We start from the raw sequence: 14,916 nt of genomic DNA, 5'->3' as shown, positions 1-14,916 counted from the left end.
TGCCATTTTTCTTCCAAGTTATTGCAAAGGTGAAATCAACGCTTTGGTTACGATTTGGCAACATTAATGTACTAGCTGAGGCAAAAACAAAATAAAATAAATAAAATTTCCTTAATTAATTTATTGCACCTTAAATTTATAAATATATACAATTATCGAAAACCTACGGTCTAATACTTAGGTATACTTTATAAAATCACACTTTTATTTCTCAATATAGAAGCGCACACAAACTGGAGATTTGTGTGGCCCAGAGTGGCACAGGAATGCTGTGGCGACAGCTTCATCGAAAGATTTTGTGCTGGATGTGGTGTGCATTTGGATCAGCCATAGACGATTGCTACGTTGGAATTTGAGCGGCACGTGAAGTGGACGGTGAAGGCTCCAACGAGCTGGCTGTGACGGCATTTGTGGCAGCGATTGTTGTTTCTACGCTTAGATGCGGATCACACTCCGAATACGGCGGAGCCGGCAATGCAGCAATGCCAATGGCACTGGACGCCATAGTTGGCGTTGGCAATGCTGCAGCGGCTGTGGGCGTTGTCAAATTGCACATACGCATCACTTCATCATAGCTGGGCAGCTCCTTGTCATCCTTTTCCAGCTGTTCGCGTATCCGTGCTGCCTCCTGGCTGTTCGGCTCGATAAAGAATATATCGCCAAAGCGGCTGTGCTGGCGTCCCAGCTCCACATTATTTTGGCGATCTGCAAGATAAGCATTACGGGCATATATTAGCATTATCTAGACCCATAAATAGATCAAGATTATATAGTGAACAATTCGTATACCGAGCCGTTGGCGCTGGCGTTGCCTTTGTCGATTCAACACCGTGGATTGGTGCATGCGCATGGCCAGCTAACGAAACGAACAGAATAAACTATTAAGACAATGACTCGAAGATAGATCTGCGCATAATAATGACTAGGCACTATAATTACGTACAAAGATTAGCTGGCTAACGACGAATATGGCGACCAGGAAGCCCGACGCCACCAACAAGTTGGATGTCAAAGTCATTCTACGTTTGAAACCGAACTCGACTCGGTTGTTATTGCCAAATATAATAAGTTGATCGTCAAATAACAATAATAATAGGCAACTCAATGGTGCTGAGTGCTGAATAGCCAGCGATTAGATAAACCCCGCCCTCATATTTGGCACACGTTACCATTTCGACTGGGATTGATTTGTCTTTGCCTTTGCCTTTGCCTTTGCTGGCGTTGGCAGCGCGACGGACAAATCTTTGCCAGGGTTCGATTCTCGACGCGCACATAGAAGCAAACGATGGGCAGACAGCAGAAGAAGAAGAAGACCAGCGCCAAATAGATAGCCACATGGAGGCCAAACTGAGTGCACCAGTTCATGGCCGATTCGAATTTAGATTTGAAACAGAAACAAGTGCCGGAAACCGGCGCATACTCATTGCACGCCCGAAACAGGCAACAGTACGCCGGGAACTAATCAAAGAGCCTATATACATGGATGACGTTATGTATTATTGATATAAGTATGCCTAGTGACTTGTTTCTATTTTAGCGATAAGATAAAGTTGCTAAACCGAAAGCCTTTATATATAGTGTATATGGCAGTCATGTGCTAAAGGCAGCTCACCTACACGACACACGCACGCCGATGCTACGAAAGCTCAGAGCACAGCATAGCACACGCTAAGCTTTCTAGTCGAAAGCACACTAATACTAATACAACAACAACTAATACAACTTACTTTGCCGGCTGCTGCCATTGGCGCCGGCTGGACAACAGCATCTGACAATCCAGATAATCGCGCACTATCAGGAAAAGAGAATCGATTTACTCAGTGTGTGTATGTGTGTGTGCACAGCTTTTAACTATAGTGAATTTTCACCTGCAGCACTACATAAGATGTTAGGCCTATGAGCAAAAGTAATATGAAGTAGAAAATTGGACCCGTTTCCATGCTTCCCACTTGCAAGCAGCTCCGCAGAAGACTAAAAATCAAGTGCGCTTATCAAAAGTGCTCACAATTATGATATGTGCCAGGCTAGCTAAGTGCCTTATCAGATACACTTGAGGCGGCGCATAGTACATATACGATGTCTAAGTAAAATCAACCAACCAATTGTCTGCATATCAATTTTATTTTTTTGATTTTTGATTTTTTCATTGTACATACCAAGCGAACGTTGCGCCCGAAGACGTAGCTGGATATCCCGATTATTGGACGGAGATTCAGCTGGAGTGCGACAGCACTTGAATAATATAATCCATACCAAATACTTTAAGATAAGTAGAACAATTCAGAGTTAAAAATGAGAACAAACTGCCAACAATTTGCTGCAATTACCTGTATGCAGAAATATATGATGGGCACGGCGACAAGCATTATAAAGAATAGAAAAAAATAAAACATTAACATTCCACCCATTGTGTATAAGCCCGAAGCGTATGAAATCCGTTGGCTTTGAAAAGTCAGAGAGCACTGAATATTTTGCCCTACAAACGCTGAGAATATCTTATCAGGGGAAACTATATACAATGCGCCTATATCTGGCTGAGCAGTTCAATAATATTTTTAGCCAAGAGCCAATTAATTACTTTATGTGACTCTAAAGGAAACGGGTAAGGTTATCAGAGTCAAGAGTTAATAAAACAAAGATTAGATTAGTTAATATATACATAAAGGAAATATCAAAACGAGATCCTTTCATTTACATACCTTCGCGTGGCTGCCACAATTCGTAGCAGGCCCAGACACCAAATCGCAGGCAACAACAACAAATCGCACAGGAGAGGAAAAGCAGAAAAACGCCCGAGAATATGGACATAAGATCTAACATTTTCACATTTAAATATTGAGTATTTCGAGAGTTCCGGAAATCGAAGGATTGATTTGCGCGCTTCAGTTCGCCCAGACACGATCGGATCGCATCACTCTGCGCAGAAGCCGATTGTCAACTGTTTGGATTTCCATGCTGCGCGCTTTTTGGAGTAAGTTATCAGCGCTGGGCATAGTCGACTACCTGGGCAGGTGGCAGGTTCGCTCAGACCCGACAATTTCGCATCGCCTGATAAGCGTTGGCTGAGCGTGATAAGATAAGATTTGCATCATTGCGTGCCATGTGTGGAAATTTCATGCATTAAGTTGCAGACTGTCATGGGCGCTAAAGCGTCTAAGAATAGCCCACATATATAGACACTCGTAAATCAAGAGCTCATCAAAGTAAAGACAAACGAGAACTTGAAATCCCAAAAAGTGCGGAAACATTCAGGTAAATTAATTCTCAGTGTGTGAATTAATATTGTGCGAGTCACGGGCTAATTTATTCTTACACAAGCACAATTAAAGCCAAACCAAAACAAAGGCACACATAAATCTATTGCGGACTTGGCCTAAACAAGCTACTTAAGCGGGCAACTTGAAACAATTATGCCTCAAAGGCGGGCAAAACATTTCCCACATGCTCCACAAATTAATAAATGCGGTTGGGAATCGAGGTATTTCAATGTCAAAGTTATAAATATATAGATAGCAGCTGCTTAAGCGCTTCCTTAAGAATAATAATTCAATTCAATTAGGCGGTAAGTGTTCCAATTCCAATTGGAACACTTGGACAAGCTCCCGCCAAGTAGCTAATTTATCGATAATTTCTTAAACAAAGCTAATGTCTGCACTCGAATCAAGTATTTAAAGAAAAACAAAGAGAATTAAGCTTTTAACAACTATTGAATAATAATTATCGTTGGCCCAATCAGAATCAGTGCATATTAATGTTCCCTTTTCACTTGGACCAGGTCATGAAATTTATATTGCATGATAAATTTCTATACTCGAATAAACTATTTAAAGAATAATAAATTTAATTATTAAGTAAATCGTTGGCCTAATAAGAACCAATGTATATTAATGTTCCCATTCCATTTGGACCAGGTCATGGACATAAAGCGGCATGATAAATTCCTGAAACCCCGTTCCAGTGCCAATCGGACCAGTTTGAAAGTCACTTTATTTACATTTGCCTAAATTACAGTGCACTTTCTAACATATTTTTAATGAACCTATTAAAAACATATTCCGCAAGTGTTTCATTCCACTTGTTCCAATTGAATTAAACCTCACGACATTTATTTTATTGCACATGCACTCTCTTTCATGAATTAGTTCTGCAATTTGATATCTGACCTCGTTTTCTTTTAATAGGTATGTTATCTCAGATTAGAATAGTGAAATCTTTGCACAACGCTGATAGCACAGTCTGACGTGAAGAAAACAAATTGAAATGAAGCCGTCAACAAGTTTCACAGCGTACTTCATTCTCGCTCATTCCTAAACAAATTTGAGGAAGCTTCGAAAAATAACAAACACTATCTCGAAACCCAAATTAGGCACTTTAACTGATTCAATGCAGTGGGGGGGGGGGGGGGATTATTGTTATCACATCGCGATAATTCGCTGCAAATTATGAGAGCTCTGAAATAAGCCTCTTATCGATACGGTTCAATTCACGCCGTATATCTGCGCTCACCTGCGACCACTTCGGTGGTCGTGCCGGATGGATCGATGCGTATTTGCCGCAGCACCCGGGGCGGGCCACGCCCACGCTGTGACTGTGACAGAGGCAACGGGGGCTGATCGACAACAGGCTTGCGCATGGCGCATACACAACACAGCTGCAAGAATCGCATAGAATTAGTGGAAATCACACACACGCACGGCGGAAAAACGGAAACTGGCGAAACTTACGCGCACCAAAATACACAAAATGACAACCAATATGAAGTAGACTATATAGAGTGTGACATCGGCGGGCATTTTGTTAACGGAATTGTGAATTGGCAACGATTTCTGTTCGACACGGGCAAGTAGCTATTTTATAATGGCAAATACGACGAGCACAAATCGAACTGGGCAAGTAACGTTCGATAAAATAAGACTTGGTCTTATCAACATGGGGCAAATGGTGTATGCCTGATTAATAATATGTTGTATATATTTGTATTTAGTCATATTATCAGCTTATGCCAAATGGATGGGCGCAGGTGAATCGGAGGAGGGGGATGGGGTTGACAATTGTAAATCGGAATTTAGACCTTTGGCTAGTACGCACCCGTTGATATGGAGGCCCGCCTAGAGCGTTCCAACGAAGCGCTGTCGTACTCCTCCATGTTTTTGTTGTTGCGTATGCTCCTAAAGCACAACTATTAACAGAGCTTTGTTAGAGCTTTGGGCGAATCGAAAGATACATTTAAGGAACTTACAACGGCCACCAAGAGAACCAATATAAAGATATAGATCAAATCGTTCGGATACATCATGTCCGTAGACGTGGGTTTTCACACTGGCGGGTCTGAGGAACGAGCACTGACAGAATTGAGAGAAATTCGCTGAACAGGTTTTAAAGCACTCGAGGAATAGCCATGTTTAGTGCCCCCATAAGGATTGTTATCTTATCATCAAGCTTTTAGCTATTTGTTCTAGATGTTGGGGCATATCGAGTACTGAGGAGGGGGGTCGGTGGGTTGGTGGGTCGAGTGTGGTCTGTTGTTTTTCTTACCCTCGAGTGCCAGGCGCAACATCATTTCACGGCGCGTCATGACGCGCCTATTCCATTCCTCCAACTTCAGTCTGACAAACAGATAGCACTCCTTCAGAGAGAGAGAGAGAGAGAGAGAGAGGGCGAGGAGTTGACTGAGTTAACGCGCCCCTTGTGGCAATCGAGCGGAAAGGCTTACCCGTAAAATGAGTGCGACTGCGATCCCAATGAGAATGCCACAGAACCAAAATTCCGTGTACATTTGAAATGTGTCCGTACGTAATTTTGACAGTTTGATCTAATCATTAAATGTGTCCGATTTTTGACTTTGAATTTGAAATTTAAGCTGCTTAGTGTTTTAGGCACTCACCAGCCTCAGCCTGATCTCGGCTGCAGGAGCTCCACTGCCGAAACGGTCCCAGATAGGTCTGAGCAGCAACAACGGAGAAGCTATGCTAAGTATTAAAGGATTGCCAACCGAATTCGACGTAGCTTACCCGCAACAGTATGAACAATATTAGCAAAAATGATATGAAATAATACCATTCCATAATATCCATTACAAAGCGTGCGAATAAAATATGCGCCCCGACAGCCGGGCGAACAACAAGTGAATAAAAATGAGGATGAAATCTAGATATCACCGGGTCCGGGTTCAGTTACGATATAAAAACGGAGATAAGCGCAGCGATTAGAGCTCTGCTGTATTACTACAGTTTGTTCAAGGGGCTTGATATTTCTATATTTAGCTAATATCATTGTCTAGTTATCTGCGAAGCTTACCAGCTAAATCTTGCACTGGCCGAGTTGTATCTGTTTTTTGCCTCAATATAACCTTTAATTAGCAACTTTGAGAGTTTGTTTCCTTAGGAATTTGGCCAAAGAATCACATCAATTAGAGATCACCCAACCAATAACAATTGCTATAATCAGAACAGTTACATTTTAAAATACAGATACATTTTTAAAACAAATCAGTTGCTTTTAAAGACTGATTGTTTTTTGATTGATTGTTTTTATTCAAAATCGTATACATTTATAATATATTAGCTCTTGTTTGAGCTGATAACGCGCATATTTGCGCAGAAAAGCTCTTTTATCTAATCTTAGCCAGGTGGTTTTGATTGAAGCCCAATCCGAATCTAAGCGATTAAAACATAAACGAATAACAGCTTGATGTATTTACAGAATGACTAAATATAAAAGTACACCCATCAGCTCTGATAAGCTGCGATTTGATATAGTAGTCCGATGTTGATAAGATCTTGCTCATATGTAAAGAACATGCTAAAGCTCGTAAATGTCAAGGTGAGTCAAGATTTAAGACATATGATCAGAAATATATATTGCCTGCAAGCTTTTCTCTTCTACATATTTCATCACTAAATTATACTAATTAATCTGAATTACTAATTAGATCTGGAAAGCTTACCCACGGGTAATGCTGCTGGTCTTCCAGCTCTCTCCTTTCTTCGCGTTTTAATAGCATTGTCGAGAATCTTTGAATGAGTAAAGCATATTTCTTAAGTCGTTTAAGCCAATTTGACATTAAATAAGCTCACCCAGGCTAGGAACATGGCTATGAATAAAATAAATAAAATTGTAGTCCAAGCCAATGGATTATCCATATTTAAGAAAACAAAAGACAAAGCAATTTAACCGATTGAGCGAAACGAACGACAAACTGAACTGAAAATCTCACGACGACTGAATTTTCTCCTGTCTCCGACTCAATTTAAGTTAATCTGTGATTATATTTGTCTAAGAAAAAAAAGCTTACCATTTGTATCTCTGGCTGCACTTCTGTTGGCTCTTTGCGGAGTCGCCGCTGTGGTTGAGTTAGCTTTTCTACAAGCTTTGGCAAACAACTTTAAGAAATTCAAATGCAAATTCTTATCAGAAATTGTGCGGCCTTTGACAGTTGCGTAGCTTACCCATATTAAAACAATTGTTAAGAGGAGAGTGCCGGAAATAATATCCCAATGCTCCCCGGGCATTACAAAGCCAGTAATATATTAATTCAATAAAAATACAATTAAAACAAAACAAAAACTAAGACTTCGACAAACTTCATTGACAGCCTTATGACGACTGCCCGATTAGGTCGGTCGACCAACCCGTCTATCGCTTATTATTATTAATATTATTATTATTATTATCTAAACGGTATCAACGGTACTTTTTTTTAAGTCAATAGCTCGCATAGGACTCTTGGTTATCTAATCTGTTTCGGGCTCAACTACCCCATAGGGTTATCCCCCACATGACCCAACATGAATTGCCAGAAGCTCAGTCGTATTATTCGCGCTGATCTTGACAAACGCTTTAACCCTTAAAAGAAAGTCGGAATAATAATCAATGAAAAATAACCGAAATAACTCAAAGTTTACAAGGCAGATAAAGAAGCAATAAAATTGGCACGTGTCTTTCCTTTAAAAATAAAGTCCAAATCGTTAGAAATACGCTTTTTACCAATTACTTAATTAGGCCAATAAAACGCAACTGCGTAATGCTCGTGCTCAGCCCAATAAAACTTTAAATAGGCTACCTACCAGCCAAATGTAATAATAATATATATCGACTACTCCGATTCGCCAGGTTCTTGGAAAAAAGGCTTGCTTCGTTCTTAAAACAAGTAAGAGGTTCTAGTCGGGAGCACCCGACTAGGGGATACCCTGAACCCTCTGCTTCCAACATTCGATAGGTATAAAATGAAAGATACTTGATATAAATATACTTTTCTAGAAGCTACATGTCAAGTTTGGTGATTTTAGCTCTTATTATTTACCAAAATTTCTCAAAAAACAGGATTTCGATATCGATTTTTATCGATTACTTGGAAACGGGGCATGTTATGGAATATTGGAAACAAACTCGATCTGCGCGGGCACTAGGAGGACCTTCAGCTAAAATTTGAAGTCTCTGGCTCTTATAGGTTCTGGGATCCTTGCGGACAGACGGACAGACGGACGGACGGTCAGACAGACGGACATGGCTAGATCGACTCGGCTGTTGATGCTGATCAAGAATATATGTACTTTATGGGGTCATAGATGCTTCCTTCTGCCTGTTACATACATTTGCACAAATATATAATACCCTTCTTACCCATTTTCAATGGATTCAGGGTATAAAAAGCTCATCAAAATTCTTTGTGCTGAAGTTAGTTAGCTTAGCCCTCAAACTGATAATGATTTAGATTCTTCCGACTTGCCTAGACCCAAGCTGGCGCAGTCATGTAATCTTAAAACTTTATCTTAAGTGGACATAAACGAGTATTTACTGGAAGTTTCTCTTGTTTTAAAAGCGGGTAGACTCAAAACAAAAATACTCTTTTCGCTTTTCGAACGAGTTTAAAATGTGATCAATTTTGGTGACAGTTTGTCAATATATTTCTCGCACTGCTCATGAATCTGGTTGCTTGTACAAAGATAAATCAACCCAAAATACGCTAACTGTGATCCATATTCAGATGAAAACGATTTTTATAAATTTCCTCTTAGTTTTTATGGGACTGAAAATAAACTCTCGAATCTTTGTGAAACTTGGAATATTAATACATATTAATATTAAAACAAATCGAAGACTATACTATAAAGTTCTTATATAAATATGGTATAAATATAAAATATATGTATGCATATATATTTTTTGCTTTCAATGATATTCTAATCAATTTCAGCAGTTAGTCTTCTGAAAGCGAACAACTGTATCATACAACGTCTATAGAAAAACCCATGTGAAATTTAATTTGTATACAAATATAAATTGGTTGGAAAGAAAGGGTATTTATTCGCCGGCAAGCTGAAGATGTTAGGTTTTACTGCTTTTTGAGCACTTAAAACTTACCACGCCTTCTATTCCTATTCGTCTTGCGCACAAATAACGTTAAGGCCTTTAAAACAGAATATTAAACAAGTAATTCACCGGCGAATGTTTACATCAAACTTACACAGGCGTAGAAGAAAATGCTGAGCACGAAGAGGAGTAAACTAATTAACAGCGCACCTAACATTTTTGCTGAGTCCAAGCTCAGTGCCAAAACAAATTAAACTGGCACGAAAATATTTTGTCAATTTTGCTGGCACTTTGTTAATACACTCTCAGTCCGCCCTGTTGCAAATCTAATCGGTTAAAAAGGCCAAACAAAACAAAAAACAAATAAGAATGTGGTAGTTGAGTGTGCTCGACTAGAAAATCCCCTGTAACTCCCAGTCTGGATAATATTTCGGAAGTGTCGGAAGTGTTGAATATTCTCCATTAAGAGCAAGATTATAGATTATAATCTGCCGAGGCTATCAACAAAACAAAATATTCCTGCTCTGCGTATACTACTTGAGAGTCTACATACCAAATTAATGTATGTAGCTTATATAGATTTTGAGCTATGCCTAAAAAACCAAGCCTCAAAAGCGATATTACACAATTATAATCGTTTGGCTTAGAAGTATATATATTTCATATAGCAAGTATTATATCAAGACTCTTGCTTTCTAAATTGGCACGCACGGATAAACGGACAGGCAGTCGGACAAGGCTAAATCAACTCAGATCTTACTCCTGATCAAAAATATATATACCTAACACAATCGGACTTGGCTCCTTCTACCTGTTACATACATTTTCACAAAACCATTATCCCCTTTTACTCATTTGCAATAGATACAGGGTATTGCTACAAGTTAATTGCATTGCGACGAAAATAATTTGATAAATATCACTTGAGGTATCTGGCCTTACATGCTGAGGGGCACACGAAGGGGGAAAGTATACCCTCTCTTACAGTCCGTCAAATATATATATCCTTACTCACCCGACCTCCAAACAGACTTCCTTCGCACTAGCATTGCTAAGCCCTTCAAAACGGAATTGTTATATTTACAAATAAATAATAATTCTTGTTTAAACTTACTAAGCAATAAATGAAGACCATGCCAATTATCAGGGCACCCCACATAGTTGGACCTTGTTGGCAAATGTTTTTTACTCTCTGCCAATACAAATGTAACTAAAATAAGAATGTTCTGTCAATATTGTTGGCACCTTTCATTTACGAGGCGTATTGCCTTATCGCAAATCTAATCGTTAATATTATTATTAACTGAGTAACTGAGTAAATCGTAATCGTATTACACACACACACACCTACAACCGCTTGTAAAACAGCTTTAAAAGCTCTTGAAAGCTTAGAGAATTGCAATTAACCATGCTTAAAGCTCGGCAGGATAACAATGGTCTCTTGCTCATATTAAAGCGAAAGTAAATAAACTAAAGTTAAAGCAAAAATAAAGTGAAATATCTTCGGCATGCCGAAGATTACATGGAATTGAAGACATGTTTCTTAGAAATGCTTTTGTGTAAAAGAGTTAGGTTACGGGAATAGTAAAGCTCGTAATTGTTCGGTTAATATATCTTAAGTAAAGTCCAGGAAGTAAGGATATGTTCGGCGCTTCGAAGACCAAGGCGAAGTTTGATGAAAATATCGTGAAAAACAGATTATTTTGCCATATAAAAAACTAATTTTCAACTATATGATGGCCCGATCTTGGCGATATATGAAGAGCATAACGATACTAATAAATGACGCTTTTGATCAAGATATCCTGATAAACAAAAAGTTTTCAATACAAAAACCTACTCTTAAACGGATCCTTCCTATGGCAGCTATATGATATTATATTATATATTAGTCCGATCCCGCAAATTCTGACATTTATACTTGGGACGATAGCATCAAAAAAGTGACATACTACTTTCATACAAAAATATATAAGTAAATATCCAAATCCAGGTATACTTTATGGGGTAGGAAATCAAGATGATTAAGAATATATATACTTTGTGGGATTGAAGATCTCTCCTTATATGAGTCACACATTTACTATATAAGCTATGTGGGATACAAGACCTTTAATTTTGTGAGTTACATATTTCATGACAAAATTACAATACCCTCTAAGAAAAGGCTTATTTCAAGTACTTACCATTATCCCTGCGACGCCTCGAACTAGCAAAAGCCATGCACGCTATCTAAAAGAGAAAATATTTAAATAGATAATAATAGATAACATATTTGAAATGTGAATAATTTGTACCTTTATAAATATGAAAAATGCCAGTGCCAGGAACAATATGCATATGTAGAGACCTGTTGCCATAATTGGCACTGAAAATACAAACTCTTGAGCTGGCCAATTCTTTACAGCGGCAATTAGGAATCGAACTGAAGAACTGAAGCAAAAATTAAATTGGTTTTCTTTATTTTTGGTATACGGAAACAAAAGGCGAACGCGATAAGCACAGACACTTTATTTGATTTTTATTTATCACTTTAATCGTACACAATTGAGTCTTATCGGTTAAATTAGTTATAACGCAATCCCCATCTTTGACAGCTCTAAAAATTATTGCTGGAGGTATGTATTTTTTAATTAAACGCAACTTTTGCTTTAATTGAAATGCTCGCTTTAAAAGGTCACAGATTTGTTAACAAACAAACAAAAAATATACAGAATTCAAGTTCAGAGCAACAACAACAACAACAACTGACCTATTTAATAAACCAAAAGCAATTACAGTGAGCTCCGCAAATAATTATGGGGCAGCTGAAAAACATACTGAAATGGTAATGTGATGAATAATAGCTGCTTGGGAGAGTCTGTGGAGGGCTCCACCCACCGCCCGAATAAAATCAAAATACAATGGAATTTGTAACAAAATGCGAATTTCTTGCAGTTGTTTACAAATCGTCAATGGAACGCACGGATTTATGGGCAGACAGACAGACAGACAGAGAGACAGACAGAGCGACGCCTTGAACTGAAATTAATTAGACCGCATAGCACACAGCTCAGCATTTCTTTTGTTGGCCACACCAATTGGCAACGCCTCACAATCTGCCATCAAGCAGCCAGCCCGCCAGCCAGCCATGCCCAATCCGCTGGAGGTGATATGAACCCATTCACAATGCGGCGACAAGGCGCACGCTTCACGGCACTCAACACCCCGCAAACAATATGTACAAATCCCTTGGCGTTGCAATTGATTTTGAATTGTATAATAATGAAAATAATAAACGGACATAAGGTATAGGAAGCTATAGAGACGAAAGCAATCACAACTGCAGGTATACATATATATGTATATATCAAAAGCAAAGTTAGATCAAGCAACGAGATGTCAGCTGTGGATAGTTCACGACAAGATTCAAGTTCAGATCAAGATTATAAACAGGCTAGATCTATTCGGATCGTATTTAAAAGCTAGATCAATGAGGGTTTTATCAGCTGCGGCGGATCTCTAATAAAATAAAGATCATATATGAAGACAACATAGTTTAACCAAATTCGCGAGCTCAAAGCAAGCTCGGGAGTCTAGCTGTGGGTAGATCAATCTAAACTCAAACTCATGGATTAAAGCTGAAAAACTCACGAGATATTTCAACAAGCTAGATCTATTTAAATTTAAAGCCAGATCCGTTTTGGCTGAATCTCTAAAAAGATAGAGATACAAAAATCGCTAAATAATGAGCTCAAAGCTGGCTCGAGGGTTCAGCTGTGGATAGATCAATCTGAAAACAAAATCATTGATCAAAGCAGAAAACAATTACGATACATTTCAAGGAGATTTCAGCTGTGGTTGCATCACTTAAAAAGTAAAGATCATATTCGAAGAAAACATAGCTTAAAAAAATCACGGGATAGCGCGCTTAAGGCTAGCTCAAGGAACGAGAGTTCAGCTGTGGATAGATCAATCACAATACAAGATCATAGATCAAAGCTGAAAAGATTTCTCCTATAAGGTAAAGATCATATGTGAAGACAACATAGATCAACAAAATCGCAAGATAGTTCATAAAACTAGATCTATTCAAATCTGCCCTTAAATCTAGATCAAGGATCAAACTTAGCACAATTTTATTGATGAAGCTTACTTAGAGATAAGGATCATGATAATGGCTAAGAAACAGCAAGAAGGATAATGATTGTTAAGCTAGATCACAGTTTTATTTAACTTTTAATCCTAAGCCTTATTTTAAAGCCAGCTTAAGTAATCTATTCATATTCAGATCAGATCAGAGCTTAAAGTAAATCTGTGAATAATAAGCTCTGTTTAAATTTAAATTTAATGATTCCTGTTCAAATTAAATTTGGATGATGTCCTGTGATAGATCTAGGAGCAGGATTTCAACTACATTAAATGTTATCAAATAAATAATTATGCTTCAATCTAAACTCTTTACAAGCTCTAAGCGACCTGTTTAGTCTTATATCATTGTCAAACTCTTTGCCAGACCTTTATCAAATAATTAATGCTAAAGCTCATGGCTCGATTTGAATCTCTAAATCACTTCCTTCCGCCGCAGCTGATAATTATGTGTGAGCAAAAAATGGAAAAAGATTTGCATTTCTTTGCACCGTTAACTGCCCGCTTCCCCGCCCTCAATGTCAAGTTCAGGCCATTTCCGTAAGACCGAATATTGCACTGATTTTCATGAACCAAAGCGCAATCTTGATAATCGTCTCTTGGCTGACTTGTCTAAAACAAACTTACAAATCATGCGGCTCACAAGTTCCGGCTTTTTTGTTGTTTTTACGGTCTTTAAGCTGGTCCATTGTTAGACAATGTGAAATGAAAAGTCGCCGCAGCTTGGTGGGCGAGCTGTCAGCTGCGAATCTCTTTAATTATCGCACAGCACCAAATCAAGCCCGAAACACACACCCAGCATAACTGGCATAAATTAGATAAAAATTACTTAATCTAAGCGCTAACTGCTTATGAGCAGGCAATCTAATTAGCTGCCAGCGCCCAGAACCTCCGATTCTCGGCAATGTAATTAATTTCAATTCGCCATTCATCGTGGTTAAACCTTGAACTTCAGATTTCAGATTTTATTAGAACGTTCACAGATCTCTCTCGAACTGTTTCGTGTGTTACTTTCGCTTTTTATGCAGCAATAACAATAACAAGCGCACAATAACAATAAACGCAACAACAGATGTTAAATCATATTCGTAATTCTTGTGAAACACTCAAATACTGGTCACATCTAAAAGGAAAGGCGCTGATATAATGATATAACACATTCACGCATTGTCTTTATTTATTTACTTTTTTTTTTTGTTTGCTGGGCGAACTGGAGCATTGCGGCTAATTAGTTAATAAAAAAAACATTGTTGAAAACATTTCTCTCTCTCTGTTCGCTCTTAACATTTCGCACTTGGCTCAGTTAATCAATGTGAACAGATCTGAGTGTTGGGCCTTTAAAGCCGAAGCATAGCTTAAAAATATTTGTTTAAATTATAATAATTAAAATGTTATACTCAAGGGTCAATATGTCTGTTGCTCTCAACAAGTTGTCTTTAACTAATAAGGATAAAATTATGCTCTTAACAGTTTTCT

General features: G+C 38.4%; 1 protein-coding gene and 1 long non-coding RNA gene across 21 annotated transcripts; one reads left to right on the top strand and one right to left on the bottom strand.

Annotated features, from left to right (window-relative positions):
* Positions 1-101: 101 nt before the first annotated feature.
* On the bottom strand, positions 102-10,549 carry LOC135431778 (uncharacterized). Of its 20 annotated transcripts, XM_064687107.1 has the most exons (6): positions 10,427-10,507; positions 10,328-10,370; positions 9,467-9,638; positions 9,364-9,409; positions 1,728-1,791; positions 552-705 (listed from the first exon to the last, which is right to left on the bottom strand). In XM_064687107.1, exons 3-6 carry the CDS (start codon positions 9,527-9,529, stop codon positions 693-695), a joined length of 186 nt encoding a protein of 61 aa, XP_064543177.1. In that variant the 5' UTR covers positions 9,530-9,638; positions 10,328-10,370; positions 10,427-10,507; the 3' UTR covers positions 552-692. The 20 variants fall into 20 exon arrangements, with proteins under 20 accessions (XP_064543165.1, XP_064543174.1, XP_064543179.1 ...); XM_064687095.1 differs by lacking the exons at positions 1,728-1,791; positions 9,364-9,409; positions 9,467-9,638 and adding exons at positions 4,507-4,651; positions 7,295-7,382 and having other exon boundaries at positions 102-705; positions 10,427-10,504; XM_064687104.1 differs by lacking the exons at positions 1,728-1,791; positions 9,364-9,409; positions 9,467-9,638 and adding exons at positions 790-856; positions 7,295-7,382 and having other exon boundaries at positions 102-705; positions 10,427-10,504.
* LOC135431782 (uncharacterized) lies at positions 2,869-4,094 on the top strand. Its single transcript, XR_010436832.1, has 3 exons — positions 2,869-3,252; positions 3,330-3,478; positions 3,912-4,094. It is a non-coding gene; the product is annotated as an uncharacterized LOC135431782 (long non-coding RNA).
* Positions 10,550-14,916: the final 4,367 nt, after the last annotated feature.

The sequence above is a fragment of the Drosophila montana genome, unplaced genomic scaffold (assembly GCF_035044405.1).
Source record: "Drosophila montana isolate Dmon_TW-CO22-7 unplaced genomic scaffold, ASM3504440v1 contig_3200_1, whole genome shotgun sequence".
NCBI classification, from domain to species: Eukaryota; Metazoa; Arthropoda; class Insecta; order Diptera; family Drosophilidae; genus Drosophila; species Drosophila montana.
This window is presented reverse-complemented; position numbering and strand designations above follow the sequence as displayed.